The sequence below is a fragment of the Bos javanicus genome, chromosome 8, assembly GCF_032452875.1.
Source record: "Bos javanicus breed banteng chromosome 8, ARS-OSU_banteng_1.0, whole genome shotgun sequence".
Lineage (NCBI taxonomy): Eukaryota > Metazoa > Chordata > Mammalia > Artiodactyla > Bovidae > Bos > Bos javanicus.
The window spans coordinates 40,436,709-40,460,151 of NC_083875.1; the positions used below are offsets into that span (position 1 = coordinate 40,436,709).

Genomic DNA, 23,443 nt, shown 5'->3' on the forward strand with positions numbered 1-23,443 from the left:
CGCCGAGCCAGCAGCCCCAGCCGGCTGGGGCCGTTACCCAGAATCCCTCTGCTAGCCCCGACGCCGACGTACGTGCCGCGTTAGTCCCGGCCGCGAGGCTGGCGGACGGCGGAAAAAGACGGACTCCGCTTTGTACATCACTTCCGGATTGGAAGGCGGGGCCGCGGGAGGTGGGTCCCGGGGCTTAGAAGTAGGGGTTGGGTTTGGACTGCTCACTAGTTTAAAACTTCTTTTTATGAATCCTTTCCGCGGTACTGATTTACCCTCCCTGGCTCTGAGGGTCATGTCGTATTAAATACTGGTTATCTGGAGTTTCTTACGCAGTAAACAGTGGGTCCTACAAGTCCATAGAGAGTATTGTTTAAAACCTGCAACTCATTCCCATACTCATTAAGGATATGTAAACCAGTGTCTGAAGCCGGGTTGGCCATAAGGGGCGGTTGAAGGGAAGAAAATTTTGAAAACCAGCCAATTTTCCTCTCATTTCGAGTTACAAGCAACGAGGATTCTGCGAAGCTTGGCAGGGAGGAGGAGTATGCCAAAGATAAAATACTGAGGGGCTTAAAAAATACCGCTAATAATGAGTACCACTAATAACGAATGTGTAGAGAGGGATTCGTTTTATTTCTAGATTCCGTTTAACCGTAAAGCTTTGTGCTCCCATTATCCCCTTTTTTGAGGCATGGGTCCCCTTAGACCCTGCATGCCTAAGGTCACAATTAAATTTTAAGGGGAAGAGGTGGGGTCACCTCAGCATATATTACTTGAAAAACTTTTGCGGGTTTAACAATCAAGCATTGTTGTCCTACTTAATAATAATTAGAGACCCCCAAAATAATTGAAGACCCAAATAAAAATAACCAGACGCCATGTTTTCAATCTTTTGAAGTTTGTTAACACTGGATGTAGACAAGATGTGAGGAAATGTTAGAATATCACGTGTGTAACCTTTCTGAGGGGTAATTTGACAGTATCAGAGGTTTAAATGCTTTGATTTGGCAGTTTAATTACCGGGAAACTATCCAACAATTATTTTTGTACCAGTAACCAGTGATATATCCACAAAGGTGTTTATTATAGCTTTTTTCTTTTTTTGGTGGCAAGGAACAAAAGGAAGTATATATAAATGTGCTGGTATAGAAATAGCTCCAAAATGTGAGTACAAAAGGCAACTTTCTTAGATGTATATAGCTATACGTATCTGTCAAGACACAATAATTCAGTTTGTGTAAAAACAATTTGTGTGTACACGTGTGATAGAAAGTTCCTAGAGGATAAACAAGAGTTATTAATGATTACTCCTGGTGGGTAGGGGTGGGGAGGAAAGTTTCTGAGAATCTTTACTTTTTAAAAAAAAGTTAAAAAATTTTGGCAGGGCCAAAATATTGCTTCAGCAATATGTGGGATCTTAGTTCTCAGACCAAGGATCTCACCTGGGGAAATTTGCCTTAGGAGTTTTATCCAGTGGACTGCCAAGGAAGTCACTGAGCATCTTTACTTTCTACTTTTAGCTTTCCTGTACTATGCTGCTCCAGTATTTTCCAATGAATATATGTTATACCTTAATAATTACGAATGAAAGTTGAGGAGCACTGTGACTAAACCTTCCGAGTTTAGGAGTGAACGCCTAGGAAAAAACATTATAGCACCTAAAGTACAAAGGGAGAGAAGAAAACAGCTTCACTCACTTGTGACTTTTTATTACTGGAAAAACTTTCAGTGACTTACCCTTATATATCATTGGCCAGAACTGTCTTAAATAAATTGTGATTCATTCCCTGGAGCTAGATGCATCACCACCCATGAAAAACTGGGGTTCCATTGGCAAATAAAAAGAGCTTATGGCTCTTAGGGAGGCATTCACATTGTCTTCCACAACACTAACCCTGTTTAGTGCTAGCCTAACTCTTGAGTGTCATTTCTTAACTTCCTCTATCCCCTGCCTAGCTGAAACTCCAATAGTTTGGCCACCTCATGCGAAGAGTTGACTCATTGGAAAAGACTCTGATGCTGGGAGGGATTGGGGGCAGGAGGAGAAGGGGACGACAGAGGATGAGATGGCTGGATGGCATCACTGACTTGATGGACATGAGTTTGGGTGAACTCTGGGAGTTGGTGATGGACAGGGAGGCCTGGCTTGCAATTCATGGGGTCGCAAAGAGTCCGACACGATTGAGCAACTGAACTGAACCCCTTGTCCAAGTTTCTCTTAGTATGCTCACTGGCCTTTCAGTTCCTCAAATGTATCAATTTCTTTCCTGACTCCTGGCCTTCCACATGTGGTGTTCCCTTTGCTGGAGTATCTTTGCTCTTTAAAAGTCTTGTTAGTGTGCTTTTCTTTTTAGATCTTAGATCAATTGTCATACCCTTAGGCTGACCTGTCCACTGAGTTGCAATTAGGTTCTTATTCCCTCTAACCTGTAACTTTTTATCTTACCCCTAACTTGGCATTTCCTCCCTAGTATTTATCACACTGTTATTATCTTACCTGTATTCACGTATCTATTTTATTTCTTACCCGACTAGTAGCTCAGCTGGTAAAGAATCTGCCTGCAATGCAGGAGACCCTGGTTCGATTCCTGGGTTGGAAAGATCTGCTGGAGAAGGGATAGGCTACCTACTCCAGTATTCTTGGGCTTCCCTGGTGGCTCAGCTGGTAAAGAATCTGCCTGCAATATGGGAGACCTGGGTTCAATCTCTTGGTTGGGAAGATCCGCTGGAGATGGGAAAGGCTACCCACTCCAGTATTCTGGCCTGTAGAATTCCATGGACTGTATAGTCCATGGGGCCAAAAAGAGTTGAATATGACTAAATGACTTTCACTTTCACTTTGTACCTGACTAGAAAGTTAGGTCCTCAAGGGCATAGATTGTTTCTTGTTCACTCTTGTACCTCCATTGTCCAGAATGGTACCTAGCACATAATAGGTACTCAATAATGTGTGCGGGATGGATGAATAGGGAACAAATGAAACAAGTATGAAAAGAAAGGTGTAGGATTACACACAGGTAAAAGAGGGTAGAATGGGAAGAATTATGTTTTGATAGGAGAAGATAGGGTGGATATAAGTAGCCTCATCTTAGCCATGGCTGAATTTGGGGCCTAAATCTTGTGCTGAAGTACAGTGGATACTTTTTACAATTCTTGGAACTAAACCAGACTCTTTTCTGCTTTCTTATATTGGATAATATAATTCCTTGGAAATTGCTTTTGGTCATAATTAGCCTGTTACTTCCATGGACATAGAACTATCCAGATGAAACTCAAAGGAGCAAATTAATTTTTCCTGAATAGAAATTACTTTACAATGGAAAAATATAGATTATATATGTAGTCCAGAATGCCCAAGGGCAGTCCTTGTGGAAGGTTTTGTATGGTATCATTAAGTAAGTATTGAGCCTACAAATTCCAGTCAGTCAAAGCAGAAGCCGAGAGTGATATGACTTTGACTCATGAACTCTGATAAAAGTTTGTGAAGTAGAGCTCATGTAAGTCCAGATCCCAAATGACTTCAAGATTGTTAAAAGCTGTTCAACTGCAATTTAGTTCCTTCTCTAGAAGCATTCCTGATTCTTGGGAGAAATTCTTAAGAAGTATGTATGCTTAAAGATTGCTGGGAGAAATATCAATAACCTCAGATATGTAGATGACACCACCCTATGGCAGATAGTGAAGAGGAACTAAAAAGCCTCTTGATGAAAGTGAAAGTGGAGAGTGAAAAAGTTGGCTTAAAGCTCAACATTCAGAAAACTAAGATCATCCGGTCCCATCACTTCATGAGAAATAAATGGGGAAACAGTGGAAACAGTGTCAGACTTTATTTTTGGGGCTCCAAAATCACTGCAGATGGTGACTGCAGCCATGAAATTAAAAGACTCTTACTCCTTGGAAGGAAAGTTATGACCAACCTAGATAGCATATTGAAAAGCAGAGACATTACTTTGCCAACAAAGGTCCGTCTAGTCAAGGCTATGGTTTTTCCTGTGGTCATGTATGGATGTGAGAGTTGGACTGTGAAGAAGGCTGAGCGCTGAAGAATTGATACGTTTGAACTGTGGTGTTGGAGAAGACTCTTGAGAGTCCCTGGGACTGCAAGGAGATCCAACCAGTCCATTCTGAAGGAGATCAGCCCTGGGATTTCTTTGGAAGGAATGGTGCTAAAGCTGAAACTGCAGTACTTTGGCCACCTCATGTGAAGAGTTGACTCATTGGAAAAGACTCTGATGCTGGGAGGGATTGGGGGCAGGAGGAGAGGGGACGACAGAGGATGAGATGGCTGGATGGCATCACTGACTTGATGGACGTGGGTCTGGGTGAACTCTGGGAGTTGGTGATGGACAGGGAGGCCTGGTGTTCTGCGATTCACGGGGTTGCAAAGAGTCGGACACGACTGAGCGACTGAACTGAAGTGAACTGAACTGATGCTTAAAGAACTGCTCAAATTGCCACCCTCTCTTTTGGCAATTCATGCAGAGACTATGGTTCTTTTTAATGCATTACTTCTGTTTTAAATCACTTATAAAGTACTACACACCACAATAATTTTCTTATGTTATCTGAAATTAAGGCAAATAGATCCACCATGTTTTCTCTTTGAGTTTATGTAAGACTTCTGTTGGGCTTCCCTGGTGGCTTATTGGTAAATAATCTGCCTGGCAGTGCAGGAGACACAGGTTTGATCCCTGAATTGGGAAGATCTCCCTGGAGAAGGAAATGGCAACCCACTCCCCAGTATTCTAGCCTGAGAAATGCCATGGACAGAGGAGCCTGGTGGGCTGCAGTCCATGGGGTTGCAAAAGAGTCAGACAGATTTAGTGACCAACAGCAAGACTTCTGTTGGAGGGAATTCATAGTGATGCCACCAAGAATCCTCTTTTGATGGGCTATATTAAGACAGTGAAAGTTACATGGGCTATATTAAGACAATGAAAGTTACATAAAGATATGATTACTTTTCCTATTTAAGTATGTGTTAAAGATTTTTAAATTGTTACTAAGAATATTTTTAAGTACACAAAAGTATAGAATTATAGTATATTCCTTATATCCTTCACTGGGTTAACAATTATCAATATTTTGCTACATTTCCTTTGTTCATTTTATTCATTTGTGGGAGTATTTGGAAACAAAGGAGAAGGCAATGGCACCCCACTCCAGTACTCTTGCCTGGAAAATCCCATGGACAGAGGAGCCTGGTAGGCTGCAGTCCATGGGGTCGCTAAGAGTCGGACACGACTGAAGCGACTTAGCAGCAGTAGCAGTTGGAAACAAAGCCTTAGACATGAGATCTTTTCTGCTACATACTTTAATATTCATCTCTAAACAGTGTTGATATTTGGCTTCCATAAACAAAGGGACATTATCATACCTATCAAAATTAATTTTGATTAATTAATTTCTTGGTATTATAGCCATAGTTAAATTTCCCCCAAAGTGTTAAATATTCGATTTAAGTTGATTTGTCTAAACAGTGTTCCAACAGAGTCCACATATTGCATTTGGTTGTCAGAGCTTGTATCTTTTAATCTAGAGCATTTCTCCTCCCAACTTCTTCTTCTTTTTTTTTTTTTTTAATATTGTTGACTTGTTGCAGGTTAACTGGGTTAGTTGTCTTATGGGATGTTTCACATACTGGATACATGTTTTGCTTTCTTGTGATGTCATTAACATGATTCTCTATCCTCTGTGAAGTGAAGTTAGCTCTAGAGCAACACTGCTCAATAGAAGTTTCTGTGATTATAGGAATATTCTACTTGCACTATCCAATATAGTAGCCACTCGCCATTGTGGCTATTGAGCACTTTAGAGGGGACTAGTGTGAGTAAGGAAATGAATTTTAATTTTTATTTAGTTTTAGTTAATTTAAATAGCCATATGTGGCTACCTTACTATGTCCTGCAGCTCTGGAGTCTTAATTGTATTCAACTTCACCTTTCTTGTCAAAAGTGCTTCCTATGAATCACATAGGAAGAAGACATGTGATGTCACCTTTAGTGAGGTTAAGATTGATCATTGGGTTCATATGGTGACAGCCTGATCCCTCTTAATATGAAGTTCCCCCAAAGGATGTGATTTTAAGATTTTTATAATATATGTATGTATAAGCTTCATCTTTATGCAGTTTATGAGAACCAAGGAAAGAGCCCAACATAGCTCATTGAGCTCTTTTATATATTTATAGTAAAAGCCAGAAAGGTAAACTTTTCTCATGTATATATCAGACTGTAAGAAACTGTTAAAAATATTTCAGAGAAATTCCTTGAAGAAGGAGCAACATTAAAACAAAAATTATTTCCTGAATCTTGAAGCTGGGCCTGCACTTAAAAAAAAAAAATCAGTAATCTGGCATTGTGTTATTGCTGAAATAATCCAGATTGTTTTAGGTTCTTGAGGTTCCTCCCCTCTCCCACCCCCTGCCTTGAAGGCATTTCTCACAAATCCTAATGAACAACTCACTTTGGAAACTCAATTTGCTGGTATTATTCACATTGGCTAATGAAGAATTCACTGGCATAAAAGATTCTGATGCTACTGCTGCTAAGTCGCTTCAGTTGTGTCGACTCTGTGCGACCCCAGAGATGGCAGCCCACCAGGCTTGCCATCCCTGGGATTCTCTAGACAAGAACACTGGAATGGGTTGCCATTGCTTTCTCCAATAAAAGATTCTAGAGTCTAACAAATGTTGTCTGAGTCCAGACATAAACTAATGGCCTAGGACAGGACACTGAAGGTCTTTCTCACTTTTTATTAAATACACTGCCCTTGTAGAGACAACTGGCTCTAATAAGTGGGCATGAATGTGATGGAGAGAAGAGCTCCACTTTCCTTATCTGCTGTTTATCAGATAACATGGGTGGCCCAGTGACAATTACAGGGTCATTTCCCAGAAAATGCAACTATGCATGTACATAAAAAGTTGCTTATCATTTCAGGGGCTTTAGAATCCCTGAGACAGCCAGGGATCACAGGGTAAGGTACCCTGGAAGCAAAAGCAGACACACTTGCGTGTGTATTCTCACAGCATGCAGTATACAAGATGGAGCCCCAGTGCTGAAGAAGCCAGCTCCTGGTCCTTCCTATTATCCCATATTTATCCTTTCTGTTGCTTTATATTTTCTACTTGTTTATTTATTTATTATGGCTATGCTGGGTCTTTGTTGCTGCGTGGACTTTTCTCTAGTTGTGGTAAGTAGGGGCTATTCTGTTTCAGGGTGTGGGCTTCTCACTGCAGTAGCTTCTCGTTGCAGAGCACAAGCTCTGGAGTACGCAGGCTTCAGTAGTTGCAGCTCCTGGGCTCTAGAGCACAGGCTCAGTAATTGTGGCACATGGGCGTATTAGTTGCTGCATGGCATGCGGGATCTTCCCCGACCTGGGGTTCAACCCCTGTCTCCTGCTTTGGCAGGCGGATTCTTTACCACTGATCCACCAGAGAGGGCCCTCTACTTGTTTTACTTTGTTTCCTTTTCAGACTAGATAATGCAAATATTTTGCAAAATTATTTGAAAAGTACCTTAGGCTATTCAATGAAAAGTGAATTTTCTATCTCTATATTCTAGGTTCTTTCCCAGAGACAACCACCATTAGTAGTTGCTAGATTTTCCTTTCAGAAATATTCTTAACACATATGTACACATCATATTCTCTATGTCTTCCAAATGGCAGCACACTTTACACATTTTTGTTCCATGCTTTTTTTTTTCCCCTCTTAGTCTTATATGTTAGAGTTTTTACTGCTGGGACTTGCAGGTTTGCTTTATTATTTTCACATACATACTGTTCCATCTTGACGCTTAACCATCAGTCAGTTCAGTCACACAGTCGTGTCTGACTCTTTGCGACCCCATGAACCACATCATGCCAGGCCTCCCTGTCCATCACCAACTCCCAGAGTTTACCCAAACTCATGTCCATTGAGTCGGTGATGCCATCCAACCATCTCATCCTCTGTTGTCCCCTTCTTCTCCTGCCCTCAATCTTTCCCAGCATTAGGGTCTTTTCTAATGAGTCAGCTCTTTGCATCAAGTGGCCAAAGTATTGGATTCAGCTTCAACATCAGTCCTTCCAATGAACACCCAGGACTGATCTCCTTTAGGATGGACTGGTTGGATCTCCTTGCAGTCCAAGTGACTCTCAAGAGTCTTCTCCAACACCACAGTTCGAAAGCATCAGTTTTTCTGCGCTCAGCCCTCTTTATAGTCCAACTCTCACATCCATACATGACCACTGGAAAAACCATAGGCCTTGACTAGACAGACCTTTGTTGACAAAGTAATGTCTCTGCTTTTTAATATGCTGTCTAAATTGGTCATAACTTTCCTTCCAAGGAGTAAGTGTCTTTTCATTTCAAGGCTTCAATCATCATCTGCAGTGATTTTGGAGCCTAGAAAAATAAAGTCAGCCACTGTTTCCACTGTTTCCCCATCTATTTCCCATGAAGTGATGGGACCAGATGCCATGATCTTCGTTTTCTGAATGTTGAGCTTTAAGCCAATTTTTTCACTCTCCTCTTTCACTCTCATCAAGAGCTCTTTAGTCCTTCTTCACTTTCTGCCATAAGGGTGGTGTCATCTGCATATCTGAGGTTATTGATATTTCTCCCAGCAGACTTGATTCCAGTTTGTGCTTCTTCCAGCCCAGTGTTTCTCATGATGTACTCTGCATATAAGTTAAACAAGCGGGGTGACAATATACAGCCTTGATGTACTCCTTTCCCTATTTGGAACCAGTCTGTTGTTCCATGTCCATTTCTAACTGTTGCTTCCTGACCTGCATACAGGTTTTTCAAGAGACAGGTCAGGTGGTCTGGTATTCCCATCTCTTTCAGAATTTTCCACAGTTTACTGTGATCCACACAGTCAAAGGCTTTGGGATAGTCAATAAAGCAGAAATAATATGTTTTTCTGGAACTCTCTTGCTTTTTCCATGATCCAGTGGATGTTGGCAATTTGATATCTGGTTCCTCTGCCTTTTCTAAAACCAACTTGAACATCAGGAAGTTCACGGTTCATGTATTGCTGAAGCCTGGCTTGGAGAATTTTGAGCATTACTTCACTAGCGTGTGAGATGAGTGCAATTATGCAGTAGTTTGAGCATTCTCTGGCATTGCCTTTCTTTGGGATTGGAATGAAAACTGACCTTTTCCAGTCCTGTGGCCCCTGCTGAATTTTCCAAATTTGCTGGCATATTGAGTGCAGCACTTTCACAGCATCATCTTTTAAGATTTGAAATAGCTCAACTGGAATTCCATCACCTCCACTAGCTTTGTTTGTAGTGGTGCTTCCTAAGGCCCACTTGGCTTCCCATTCCAGGATGTCTGGCTCTAGGTGAGTGATCATACCACCGTGATTATCTGGGTCATGAAGATCTTTTTGTACAGTTCTTCTATGTATCCTTGCCACCTCTTCTTAATATCTTCTGCTTCTGTTAGGTCCATACCATTTGTGTCCTTTATTGTGCCCATATTTGCATGAAATATTCCCTTGGTATCTCTAATTTTCTGATGAGATCTCTAGTCTTTCCCATTCTATTGTTTTCCTCTGTTTCTTTGCATTGATCGCTGAGGAAGGCTTTCTTATCTCTCCTTGCTATTCTTTGGAACTCTGCATTCAGATGTTTATATCTTTCCTTTTCTCCTTTGCTTTTCGCTTCTCGTGTTTTCACAGCTATTTGTAAGGCCTCCTCAGACAGCCATTTTGCTTTTCTGCATTTCTTTTTCTTGGGGATGGTCTTGATCCTTGTCTCCTGTACTGTCATGAACCTCTGTCCATAGTTCATCAGGCACTCTATCTATCAGATCTAGTCCCTTAAATCTATTTCTCACTTCCACTGTGTAATCATAAGGGATTTGATTTAGGTCATACCTGAATGGTCTAGTGGTTTTCCCTACTTTCTTCAATTTAAGTCTGAATTTGGCAATAAGGAGTTCATCGTCTGAGCCACAGTCAGCTCCTGGTCTTGTTTTTGCTGACTGTATAGAGCTTCTCCATCTTTGGCTGCAAAGAATATAATCAATGTGATTTCGGTGTTGACCATCTGGTGATGTCCATGTATAGAGTCTTCTCTTCTGTTGTTGGAAGAGGGTGTTTGCTATGACCAGAGCGTTCTCTTTGCAAAACTCTATTAGCCTTTGCCCTGCTTCATTCCATACTCCAAGGCCCAATTTGCCTGTTACTCCAGGTGTTTCTTGACTTCCTACTTTTGCATTCCAATCCCCTATAATGACGGAGAAGGCAATGGTAACCCACTCCAGTACTCTTGCCTGGAAAATTCCATGGATGGAGGAGCCTGGTAGGCTGTAGTCCATGGGGTCACGAAGAGTCAGACACTTCGTGACTGACTGTGACTGACACACTGAGCGACTTTGCTTTCACTTTTCACTTTCATGCATTGGAGAAGAAAATTGGCAACCCACTCCAGTGTTCTTGCCTGGAGAATCCCAGGGATGGCAGAGCCTGGTGGGCTTCCGACTGTGGGGTCGCACAGAGTCGGACATGACTGAAGTAACTTAACAGCAGCAGCAGCCCCTATAATGAAAGGGACATCTTTTTTGGGTGTTAGCTCTAAAAGGTCTTGTAGGTCTTCATAGAACTGTTCAACTTCAGCTTCTTCAGCATTACTGGTCAGGACATAGACTTGGATTACTGTGATATTGAATGGTTTTCCTTGAAAATGAACAGAGATCATTCTGTCGTTTTTGAGATTGTATCCAAGTACTGCATTTTGGACTCTTTTGTTGACTATGATGGCTACTCCATTTCTTCTAAGGGATTCTTGCCCACAGTAGTAGATATAACGGTCATCTGAGTTAAATTCACCCATTCCAGTCCATCTTAGTTCTCTGATTCCTAGAATGTTGATGTTCACTCTTGCCATCTCCTGTTTGACCACTTCCAATTTGCCTTGATTCATGGACCTAACATTCCAGGTTCCTATGCAATATTGCTCTTTACAGCATCGGACCTTGCTTTTATCACCAGTCACATCCACAACTGGGTGCTGTTTTTGCTTTGGCTCTTTCTTTTCATTCTTTTCTGGAGTTATTTCTCCACTGATCTCCAGTAGCATATTGGGCACCTACGGACCTGGGGAGTTCATCTTTCAGTGTTGTATCTTTTTGCCTTTTCATACTGTTCATGGGGTTGTCAAGGCAAGAATACTGAAGTGACTTGCCATTCCCTTCTCCAGTGGACCACATTCTGTCAGACCTCTCTACCATGACCCGTCGGTCTTGGGTGGCCCCACACAGCATGGCTTAGTTTCACTGAATTAGACAAGGCTGTGGTCCGTGTGATCAGATGGCTAGTTGGCTGTGATTGTGGTTTCAGTCTGTCTGCCCTCTGATGCCCTCTCTCAGCGCCTACTGTCTTACTTGGGTTTCTCTTACCTTGGACATGGGGTTTCTCTTCATGGCTGCTCCAGCAAGCCGCTGCTCCTGACCTTGGACTTGGGGTATTGCCGGGAGCCGGCATATTGCATATTGAGTGCATATTGCATATTGCATATTGAGTGCAGCACTTTCCACAGCATCATCTTTCAGGATCTGGAATAACTCAACTGGAATTCTATCACTGCCGGGAGCCAGTGTGAGGAACTCCGCCCATGACAAAGGTCATGAGGAAGGAGGCTCGGCATACGCAAAGGTGGGATCGAGCTTCAGGAGTCCCCCTGGAAATTCTCGAGCATCTAGCCCCAAAACCAGAGTCTGCCTACTTTCTGCTTTGTGCTTTCATCTACACCTCTGACTTTACGGGGGGCTGTCCCCCACTACCTCTCTCTGAAAAAAGAGTTAGCTTAAAGTTCCAGTTAATAATTCCTGGGTGTGACAGTGTTTCAACCTACAAACTCCTTTGGAAATCCTCTAGCCTGCCTGAATAGGTTTTTCTGGCCACATGTGATTGTTCAGAGCCTCCCAACTGTGAGAGGCAGGAGATGTTCTAAACTGTCTAAACACAGATTCTTTTGAGTAGTTAAAAGATTGATTAGAAATTGTATTGGTGAAGGGATTTTCACTTGTTGGGCCAATGTTTGCTGCCAAGTTTCCATATCCCTTACCTGCTGTGTCCCTGGCAGTGTATTGATTAATATAATTGGTGTAAGTAGTAGCTTTAATGTTTGTAACCTGGGACCCTTGAGTTAATTCTTTTTCTTGTTATAGCCCACCACACTTTTGCTCTGTAGGAATGCAACTTTATCTAATGCTTTTGGAGGGTGGCTCCTGACCAATCACCTTTAGAGAAAAATAAGTTTTCTGAAGAAAGGGTCTTAAAATGTTAACAGGCCCCCGGGCCAGAAGATGATGCAAATCACCTAAGCTTTTGCATATGATAAGTTTGCAGGAAGAAAGCCTGGCTTGCTGCATGACTCTACCCCTTCCCCCATTATCCTCTATGCATAACTTAAGGTATAAAAACTACTTTGGAAAATAAAGCGTGGGCCTTGTTCACCGAAACTTGGTCTCACCATGTCGTTCTTTCTCTTACCTTCTGGCTGAATTATTCAGCCTCTTTTCTCCACTGAATTTCCTCACTGAGCTATCCTCATTCTATTACTCTTTATATCCTTAATTAACATTTAATTAAGCAATTGTTTCCTGATCCTCGCCTATGCCGTCTCTCCTTCGAATACCCTGGATCAGCCGGGGCTGGACCCCGGCAGGGTATCTCCTGATGGCCTCCGCTCCTGAATTTGGATGTGGGTTATCTCCTCTCGGCTGCCGCTCATGACCTTGCACATGGGGTATCTCCTCTCAGCTGCTCCTGTGCCGTGCTGCCACCACTGAGGCTTAACCACAGTTGATTTAATTGACCATACTTAATGAACCTCTATATGGTTTCCAGTATTTTTTAACTACAAATAGTGTTGCAGCATATGTTTTGTATACTTGTGAATGTATACCCATATATATGTATTCCTATTAATAGCAGTAGGATTCCTGAGTCAAGTAAAATATTTTGATAGATATTAACAAATTGCTTTCCAGAGAAGTTATATGTGATAGAATAATGGCCCCAAAGATATCCATGTCCTAATCCCTGAAACCTGGGAATATTGTTACCTTCCATGACAGATCAACTTGCAGATGGAATTAAGATTTCTAATATGCTGACCTCAAAATTTGGAAATTGACCTTGATTATATAGTGGGTCCTGTATTGTTGCAAAGGTCCTTAAAAGTGGAACCAGAAAGATGGTAGGATAAAAAGGACTTGGTTCAATGTTGCTCACTTTGAAGATGAAGGAAGGGAGCTATGAGTCAAGGAATGAAGGCAGCCGCCTTGAAAAGGCAAGGAATGAAGCCCTCACATTTTGCTTTTAAAGCTCTGTGTTGGATTTCTGACACATGAAATGAAAAAGTATACATTTTTCTTGTTGTAAGTCATGAAGTTGTGGTGGTTTCTTTTAGTAGTCATAGGAAATTAATACACTTTATGTATTTACACTCCTACAGCAGCAGCACCAGTAACAATATATGAATGTATTTTCAGACATTCCTGCCATTAGTATTTACCTTTTTAAAAACCGGTTTCCTTCCCTCATATTAATTCTCCTTCCTACACTATTTGAAAAGAAATATTTACAATTTAGTGTCCTATAGTTAAATTATTTTAGATAAAAGGAAAATCTCAGCTATAATTCTCTCTCATACTTTTCTTCCTTGATCATTGAAATGAACTCTTTGGAAAATTCCCCTCTGGGGCATGCACCATTTTCTTGGCAGTGGCCACAATATGAGTAGGATGTATTACTGATGTGTCATTTCTGCAATGCTGTTTTCACTGCTGACCAGAATGCACTGCAGAAACACTCTGGGAATAAGAGTTGTTCAGTTCTGCCACCTACACAGGTGCCTACGCAGCTAGTAAAAGCCAGTCTCTGTAAGTGGTGACAATCCAATGGTTTTGCCTGGTCTCCAAGTGGAGGTGGCCATATGTGCCAGAGGCATTGTGTATGTAGCAACTTACGCATCTCTCTGGTAGCTGAGTGCCTCAAGTAACTGTGGTGGGGAAAATGAACAGAGTATAAATATTTCCTGTCAGTTCATTAAATACCCCTGAGGCAGATTAGCACAAGAAGCTGTGCTCAGTCCTTTCCCATTTTGCATATTTAGTTTGCACTGTAGTGGTGGGCTCTCCTGTTATACATGTACTTTCAACCCTATAGACTGGCTTGACCGTCTCTGTACTTAACATCTGATCAGGATCATTATTGAGCATCTACTATGTTAGGTATTTAGGATATAAACTCTTAGCCATGCAGAGCTGACAGTTCACAGAGACAAATAGTAATCAACAATCACAGGAACAAATGAAAATTGCTGTTGGTGCAGTTGCCAAAAAGGTGGTTTAGTTGATAAATTGTGTCCAACTCTTGAGATCCTCTGGACTGTAGCCTGCTAGGCTCCTCTGTCCATGGGATTCTCCAGGCAAGAATACTGGAGTGGGTTGCCATTTCCTTATATATACACACATACACACACACAAAGGAAGAGCAAACTCTAAAACATTGTGAAGGACAGGGTAGCTTAGTGTGCTGCAGTCCATGGGATTGCAAAGAGTCGGAGACGACTTAGCGACTGAGAAACAAAAACATACATATATACACACATACATACACATACATATACACACATACATATATATGTAATATGTGTTACATGTAGTATGTGTAATATGTATTACACACATATATATATGTAATAGATTCCACCTTGTCTGGAAGAACATAAGAGAAGCTTGGGTGGGATGTATAAATCTGTGTACATTTGGTAATCCATACCTACATCGGATGATACCCTTGGTAAAGAATACAGAGTGAGGAAAAGAAAGAACCAGAAACACTGCTTAGCTTGGGAGAGAAGGATGAATAGAGACACAGGAAAAATGGCCACAGAGTTGGAGGGAAACCAGAAAAGGGCTGTGCAAGGAGGAGCCAAGCAAGGAGGTTTCAGTTTTATCAAGGAGAGTTCAGTTAAGCGAGAAGAGTCCAGTTAAGGGCTAGGAAGAGCATAGAATGGAACATTGTGTCTTGGGATCAATAGATTGTTGCAAGGGCAGTGACATGGTAGGGCACGCCTGGGTTCAAGGGTGCCTCCCTCCCTTCAACTGCGTGATGTTGGACAAATGGCTGTCTGGCCTCAGATTCTGCATCTGTAAATAAGGATAATACTTCCTTCAAAAAGTTATTGTGGGGGTGAATTTAATTACCATACACAACCCTAGCATTTTTCTCAAGAAAGAAAGATTGATTCCTCCCTTCTAATATGTCTAGCCATGTATGTATTTAATATTCAGGTTTTGTTTGTCAGTCTCCTTGATATCTTAGCATTGGTGTTGATGATGTACTTGTGAGGGTCAAGGCAGGTCCTGTCCCCTGTATATAACTGCATTAGTAAGGGTGCTAGCAAGCTGTTGTGAGCTGACAAATCAGTGCTCTAGATATTGTAAGTACCCCCTGGTGTGCCTCTCCATATGCAGACAGACAGATCATTGAGGACTGGATACGGACACAATACATTTTCGTGAGTTTTTCCCTAGGGAAAGGCATTCTGGTTACCAAAATGAATACTGAATTCTTGTCTGAGGTTATCTTTATACACTCAAATTTCTACTATTTGTGTAAATCTCTAATGTAAGATATTAGTAATAAATGACTAATTCCAATACATTTTGTTGTTTGCTTTTTAGAGAGAGTATTGACCCTCCCAGATTTTTTTTTGACTGGCTAGAAGCAGCCACTCCCTCCTCTTTTCCTTCTTTTTTTGTCTTAAATACAGTGAATAGGAAAAAAATGCTTTTTCCTCTTCTGGTTAAGAACTTTGCCTTGCCTTCTACCTCTGATGGTTTTTACAGTGTAACCCTGGCTTTGGCAACTATGGTAACTACTGATTGGGAGATAATGTAATTCAGTGCTTGCTTTAAGTTAACTAAACCACAGCGGAGAGACTGAAAAAATATTTCTATTGTGACTAAAACAGGATACCTAACTTTTAAACTTCTCTAAGAATTGTCCTTGCATTTTCAGTTAACATGGGTTTCATTTCTTATTGACAGTGGGTGGCCATGTTTTCTGAACCAAACATGAGGAGGTAACATTTCATAAGCAAGAGAGTACCTCTGGTGTGCTGTATGCTGTGCTTGGTTGTGTCAGACTCTCTGTGACCCCATGAACTGTAGCCCACCAAGCTCCTCTGTCTGTGGGATTCTCTAGGGAAGAATATTGGAGTGGGTTGCTACTTCCTTTGCCAGGGGATAGTTCTAACCTAGGGATCGAACCCACGTCTCTTGCCTCTCTTGCACTGCAGGTAGATTCTTCACCACTGAGCCACCAGGGAAGCCCAATCTATATTAATTGGAATTGTTACAGAATTTCCAGGGCTTGGGGGTCATGCTGCTGCTGCTGCTTCTAAGTTGCTTCAGTCGTGTCCGACTCTGTGCGACCCCATAGACGGCAGCCCACCAGGCTCCCTCGTCCCTGGGATTCTCCAGGCAAGAATACTGGAGTGGGTTGCCATTTCCTTCTCCAATGCATGAAAGTGAAAAGTGAAAGTGAAGTCGCTCAGTCGTGTAGCTACTAAAAACAGGCAGCGCTTTAAATCATAAGGGAACTATGATCACATTCAACTTTTAGAACGGACACTGTAAATATTTTAACCTAGTGATTGGGGCCCTAAAGAGTTGATGAAAGAGTGGCGGAAAGGAAACTACGACTCTTGGCATCTCTTGATCAGGCGACCGGGGCAGTACACAGGGACGTGCCCTCCCGCCAGCGTGCAGTCTGGGAAGCTGATGTTGGGACACGGACTTCCAAGTAGAGCTCTGGAGGCTCGCGCGCCTGCGCGGGGACCTCTGGAGCATTCCAGGGCGGAAGGGTGCGCGTTTGAGTGTCCATGGCAACGCGACACTTCAGCCTTCTGGAAGCCTGGGCTACAGCTCCTGCTGTGTAAGATCCGTCCTGGTGGGAGGGACCTGGGCTGGGGGCGGGGGGCTGATGGGGTTACAAGGGGGTGGGGGTCTTTGGAAACTGCTGGGAACATTTGCTCCAGGGATTGAGTTAAACTAAGAAAATCGCTCCAAGGCTCAGCACAAAAGGATCTTTTCATTCCTGCCCTTTCACCCACGTAGGGAACTATGCCTTTGGAGGTGGTGGTGGAACTTCAGATCCGGGCGGTAAGAGAGATCGACGAACGTCCCCTCTTTGCCCCAAATCATACTCTTTCCTCGGGGTTCCTTCTCCCGGTCTTTTTCACCACTCCTCGCCACACACACACCATTAATTGAATCTCTGTCCCTAAGATTTTTTACATTGGTCTTTCTGGCTTTCTAACCTTTAATTCGGATCAGCCTCTTTCCACTGCCCTCCCTTCCCCACTCCAAGCTAACTTCTGTGTTAGCTTTATGTGAAATTTTTCTGTTCATTTAAAACAACCTTGCATTAAGTCCCAAGAAGGGTTTTATTTTCTGGGATACAGATTTCTGAGAAGATTAAAAAGCCCCTCCTTTAAATAACCAGGGAAGATTTTACTCTCACAAAGCCCCATCATGTCCTGATAATTTGCCACCTCTATAAACCAGTCAAAATTTTTCTAAGCTACTTCCCCTACAGATAGTTCTGGCTTGCTAATTCCAAAAAGGAAATAAATCAATAACTGTTTAATAATTATCCACTGAATCCTGCTTAAGTGAGGTGCTCTGGCAGAGTGACTTCATTTTTCCTCTTTGGGGCCAGTCATTCCTTATTGCGTTATTACCATTCCTTACTATCAAATAAGTCATTCTTTATTATCAAATTGCCAACATCCATTGGATCATAGAAAAAGCAAGCGAGTTCCAGAAAAACATCTACTGCTTTATTGATTACGCCAAAGCCTTTGACTGTGTAGATGACAACAAACAGTGGAAAATTCTTCAAGAGGTGGAAATACCGGACCACTTTACCTGCCTCCTGAGAAATCTGTATGCAGGTCAAGAAGCAACAATTAGAACCGGACATGGAACAACAGACTGGTTCCAAATTGGGAAAGGAGTACGTCAAGACTGTATATTGTCACCCTGCTTATTTAACTTCTGTGCAGAGTACATCATGAGAAATGCTGGGCTGGATGAAACACAAGCTGGAATCAAGATTGCCGGGAGAAATATCAATAACCTCAGATATGCAGATAACACCACCCTTATGGCAGAAAGTGAAGAGGAACTAAAAAGTCTCTTGATGAAAGTGATAGAGGAAAGTGAAAAACTTGGCTTAAAACTCAACATTCAGAAAACTAAGATCATGGCATCCGGTCCCATCATTCCATGGCAAATAGATGGAGAAACAATGGAAACAGTGAGAGACTTTCTTTTCTTGGGCTCCAAAATCACTGCAGATGGTGTCTGCAGCTATGAAATTAAAAGACACTTGCTCTTTGGAAGAAAAGCTATGGTCAACCTAGACAGCATATTAAAAAGCAGAGACATTACTTTCCTGATAAAGGTCCATATACTCAAAGCTATGGTTTTTTTAGTAGTCATGTGTGGATGTGAGAGTTGGACTATAAAGAAAGCTGAGCACCAAAGAATTGATGCTTTTGAACTGTGTTGGAGAAGACTCCTTTTTTTTTTTTTTGAATTACAAAGCTACTTTTAATACTTTGGGGTGAGCCCCACAGGAATAAAAAACACTGCGAAGGGGTAACCCTCTCACCCCCAGGAGTGGCCCAGGGGGAGAGAGGCTACCTGAGGGGTAGGAAGCACAAAAGGGACCCGCTGCAGACTCAGGGCAAAGGGAATGCCATCGGTGCTGGGACCTGTGAGCACTACAGGAGAAAACGCGAGCGTGATGGGACTGGCTCCAGGCACACAGGCCAAGGGCAAGAGGGTTGGACACGAAGCCACAAAGCTACTTGGGTTCCTCCTTCTTCTCGTTTGCCTTTTTCTGCTTCTGCTGCATGATCTCCGAGTCCCTCTGCTTGCGGGCGGCAGCAGAAAGCCCATCATCTCGGCACTTTCCCTTAACCGAGTCGCTCTGCTTTTTCATATTCTTCTGGCGGGCGAGCTTGCGCTGGTTACCGCGGGTCATGGCGACGGCAACGGCTCCGGCCTGCCTCCGTCGCGTCCCCTCGTTCAGTACGACGTTACAGGCCCCTGGAGAAGACTCTTGAGAGTCCCTTGGACTGCAAGGAGATCCAATCAGTCCGTCCTAAAGGAAATAAGTCCTGAATATTCATTAGAAGGACTGATGCTGAAGCTGAAACTCCAATACTTTGGCCACCTGATATGAAGAACTGACTCACTGGAAAAGACCCTGATGCTGGGAAAGATTGAAGCCAGGAGGAGAAGGGGATGACAGAGGATGAGATGGTTAGATGGCATCACCAACTCGATGGACATGAGTTTGAGCAGGCTCCGGGAGTTCGTGATGGATAGGGAAGCCTGGCATGCTGCTGTCCATGGGGTTGAAAAGAGTCAGACACGACGCTTCCATTTTCCAATCCTGTAGTTGGTGACAGACTGTCATGTGGTTTTCCCTGAAAGCTATAAGGGACTATTCTACTGGATATGATTATAAGCCCAAGATCAACAGTTTACAACCATGGAAAATCTGGTTCAGTTCAGTTCAGTCGCTCAGTTGTGTCCGACTCTTTGCGACCCCATGAACCACAGCAGGCCAGGCCTCCCTGTCCATCACCAACTCCCGGAGTTTCACCCAAACCCATGTCCATTGAGCCGGTAATGCCGTCCAACCATCTCATCCTCTGTCGTCCCCTTCTCCTCCTGCCCTCAATCTTTCCCAGCATCAGGGTCTTTTCAAATGAGTCAGCTTTTCGCATCAGGTGGCCAAAGTATTGGAGTTTCAGCTTCAAAATCAGTCCTACCAATGAACACCCAGGACTGATCTCCATGTAAGTGACAAGTGCTGTGATTTCCTCTTATGTGCCGCTCTGAAACAAAGATGGAAATTTCCTGGATTTGACCCACTCTGCTGACAGCAAATAGGACTGACTATATCAAGTGTGCTATATCAGTTGTGAATTCTCACAATTGTTCAGTAAGATGAAGGAATTCATGAGAAGTTGAGTGGTAAATCAGTCTTGCTCCTCATCAAGGCAAAAAAATTAAGTTTTCATCTCACTTCATTCAACATTACTGGTTAATTTTATTTTGACTTTTAAAAGGAATTCATCAATGTACAGTTAATTAACAGTAGAATCAGGTTTTTTTTTTTTTTTTTTTCCTCTGCAGTACTTAGTATACTCGCCACCTCCCCACCCCCCCCAAAAAAATCAAATGAATTGATCTGTGCTTTAAAAACCAGCAAACTCAGGCCCTGGCAATCAAGATAGGGAATTACAAAAAAATAATCAGGAATAAGGTGAGCCTAACTTTGACCTCCCATTATTCAGACCTGTGGATCCTGCAAGAGGAAATATTTTTTTCCAAATATCTGGGCTGAAGATTGCTGCAGTTAAAGTATCTCTGTTAAGGCTAAAAATAGAAGAAACCACCTAGAGTGTCAGAGTTTGGCTGATTCAAGAAGTGAAGAGGTAGCTGTGTTCAGGATGTTGTGAGAATGCACATAATTTCTATATTGAAGAGTAGCTATTCCTTTTTCAGTGTTCCTCAAACACTGGAAAATTCACACTTCCACCCAGTCAGAACCTACCTGTCACAGCCATTCTCCAGATTCCTATATGTATGTCTATATGATAGATCAAATGCCATCATCCTATTTTTAAATATGAAATAATTGGTTATTAAGATTATCTAAAGACATCAATTCCATAGGTAATTTAAATATTCACATTTTCAGGCATAGCAGCATTTAAAGCATACACCCTCATCAGTCTTTCCCAGTCAAGGAATAATAAGCAGAGTCCACCCTGTGTTTGGTGGTCTTTGGTTTTGTGAATTGGGGAGGCACCATGGATAAACTACTTTAATTGTGAGAGTCAATATAAACAGAAAATCTTGGAGTTATACTTTATGCCTGGTATAGCAGTATGCTCTGCTTGATGAATTTCAAGTTAAATACTATTACCTAAAGTGTGCTTATATAGAGAAATGGAATTCCACATGAAAAGCTTTAATATACAAGGTCATCCGTGTGGTATATATTTGAAAGCTTATGCTCTTACATTGCAAAGAAGTTATTTCTCCATTTTTTTACCTCAATAAAGAAGCATTATTCTTTATTCAGTAGAGATGGTAGGCAGCAGGGCCCATCTCCTTCCATGTTGGTCCACTGATAAAGTATGTGGTGATCCTGCCTCCAAGACTCAGTTCCTCTGACCTCCTCAGTGACTTCGCTTTTCTGTCCTGTCCTGTCATGCTATTTGCTGTCAACAGAATTAAGCCTGAGGCAGTAAGCCCATCTTTACTTTCTATGAGCACTGTTGATATGCCCACTTTTAAGTATTTCTTCTTCAGGTAAGTTCTTGGCTTGTTCTCTGAATGCAAGATAATATTAGGGTAGTGGGAAATACCTATTTAAAGATCTTCGAGGAGGTAGAGGAAAAGGAGAGAAATATATGTACTGTAATCTCTCATTTCCACTACTCAATCTGTGAAGATGGAAGACACAAAACTAAAAAAGCTTGCCAAGAAAATCAGGATTAAGAAGAATTCTCCCCAACTATAGTAACATATTGTCAGAGAGTAAATTAGAAAAACCTATGTCATAGGCTCTTAAAATCTACCTCTGCTTCCCATGTGGCGCAGTGGTAAAGAATCCGCCTATCCATGCAGGGGACGCAGGTTTGATCCCTGTGTCAGGAAGATACCCTGGAGTAGGAAAAGGCAACCCACTCCAGTATTCTTGCCTGAAGAATCTCATGGACCGAGGAGCCTGGTGAGCTACAGCCCATGGGGTCACAAAGAGTCAGACTCAGCTGAGTGATTAATGCTATGTCATAGACTCTTAAAATACTGTTTAAAATCTGCCTCAGGAAAAGGATAAGGATGTGGCTCATTTGCATGTATATATTTACAGAATGAAGTTGCTTTCCTTTTTTCAAAGTTCAATTTACAGGTGATATCTTGACTTGCAGGATTACAAAATTTTCTGATGTCAAGTTTTAAGAAGCAGCAACATTATAATCACTCCAACTTGGTTTCTTTAAAGTTTTCCTGGAGCGATAAAGAGTTATTTAATAAGTATATAATAGAGGGATTTTTTTTTTTGCTTTCTGTAATATGGCTGTGATCAGTAATGGTCACCACTGTGCTCTAGCCTAGCAACCCATTGCCATTGCCTTCTCCAATTAAGAAGATAGGTCACTTGAAATCCCAAAAGGAAACCTGAAATGTCCTTAGAGGGGCAAACATGATGACTGCTGGTTTATGTCAGTATCATCACGGGTGGAAACCTTCAGATGTCCTGGTGCCACAGTGAAAGAGATGGTGTCACGGTTGGTTCCACAGTACAAAGAGGACCGGAGCAGTGCGCGGTGAAAGCCAGCAATAGTCCACGATACTGTACTGCATGTAGCCAAGAAAAAAGCCAAAAGCCACGTCGGTGACATTGTGCCGCCCCAGCATGACCCTGGAGAGACCCAAGATGAAGGCCCAGAGTACCACCAGCACCCTCAGTGGGATGGCCAGCACCAGGTGGTTCAGGATGAAGCGCGACACAAGGGCGGCTCTGGTGGTATGGCCTGAAGGGAAGGAGTACTTGTCCACCGAAATAGTGAAAAACATGTCCATCTGGTTGTGGGCTGGGCGGCGCCTGCGGACCAGCCCCTTGATGAGGGACACCAGTAGCAGGTCCAACAGCAGGGCGAAGAGCAGGTTCATCAGCACCTCGCGCCCGGCCCAGCTGTCGCTCCTGGACAGGCAGTAGAGGGTGCCGAGCAGCCAGGGGATGCCGTGTCCCGAGATCTCCAGCAATTTCATAAGGGGCCTCATGCTGCCCCAGGACGAGCTCTCCCCCGCGCACACCCCCAGCTTCTTGGACAGCCACAGGTCGATGGCCAGTAGGGAGCGCAGGGCGATGCCCAGGAAGGACGGGTTCAGATCTATGCGGTCCTCCTCGGGTAGCTGGGGCGGGAGCGCCTGAGAGGAGCCCGCCCCAGCCAAGGGGAACGAACCGCGGCGGTGCACTGGGCTCTCAGACGCGCGGAGACGGGCGCTGGTGGGGTCGGCGCCCGGCATGCGGCTGCTGAGCAGAGACTGGAACTCGAACCTGCTGCCGCCGCCATGGGCCGGACTGCCGCTGCTGCTGGGGTCGCAGGTGCCCAGCGGGCGTCCCTCGGCGTTCCTTCGTGGGCTCTGCATCGCGGCGAGCGGCCCGGACCACAGTACCTGGCCGGCCTAAGAAGAAGATTCCCAGCCTTGCAGCCTCTTCCGCTTCCGCACTGCCATCCTGGAGGGGCGGGGAGAGGAGCCAGGGAGAGAACGATTGTGACACCTGGCGGAGATGTGGGAGGAAAGTGGATTTTCCAGTTTGCGCAAGGGGAGGGGAGGGGAGGG

At 43.1% G+C, this 23,443-nt stretch overlaps 3 protein-coding genes across 16 annotated transcripts in view; 1 reads left to right on the forward strand and 2 right to left on the reverse strand.

The window, feature by feature from the left end:
• The first annotated feature begins 83 nt into the window (after positions 1-83).
• SPATA6L (spermatogenesis associated 6 like) overlaps positions 84-23,443 on the forward strand; it is a 113,960-nt gene continuing 90,600 nt past the window's right edge. For 3 of the 14 annotated variants that reach the window (XM_061425385.1, XM_061425384.1, XM_061425386.1), the window contains exons 1-2: positions 16,751-16,937; positions 17,120-17,164. In XM_061425385.1, the coding sequence (XP_061281369.1) occupies positions 16,784-16,937; positions 17,120-17,164 (199 nt within the window). In that variant the 5' untranslated portion in view covers positions 16,751-16,783. Of the gene's footprint in view, positions 171-1,104; positions 1,156-16,750; positions 16,938-16,980; positions 17,165-23,443 lie in introns of those variants that run through there. The other 11 variants (XR_009738007.1, XR_009738006.1, XM_061425383.1 and 8 more) reach the window with 9 other exon arrangements.
• On the reverse strand, positions 18,712-19,131 carry LOC133252636 (small EDRK-rich factor 2-like). Its single transcript, XM_061425403.1, has one exon. It carries the CDS (start codon positions 19,053-19,055, stop codon positions 18,876-18,878), a length of 180 nt encoding a protein of 59 aa, XP_061281387.1. The 5' UTR covers positions 19,056-19,131; the 3' UTR covers positions 18,712-18,875.
• On the reverse strand, positions 20,113-23,426 carry PLPP6 (phospholipid phosphatase 6). The gene has a single exon (XM_061425396.1). It carries the CDS (start codon positions 23,246-23,248, stop codon positions 22,379-22,381), a length of 870 nt encoding a protein of 289 aa, XP_061281380.1. The 5' UTR covers positions 23,249-23,426; the 3' UTR covers positions 20,113-22,378.

What these genes read in the sequence shown, in the direction of transcription:
- LOC133252636 (XM_061425403.1), bottom strand. Translation starts at nt 19,055, where the DNA reads ATGACCCGCGGTAACCAGCGCAAGCTCGCCCGCCAGAAGAATATGAAA.
- PLPP6 (XM_061425396.1), bottom strand. Translation starts at nt 23,248, where the DNA reads ATGCAGAGCCCACGAAGGAACGCCGAGGGACGCCCGCTGGGCACCTGC.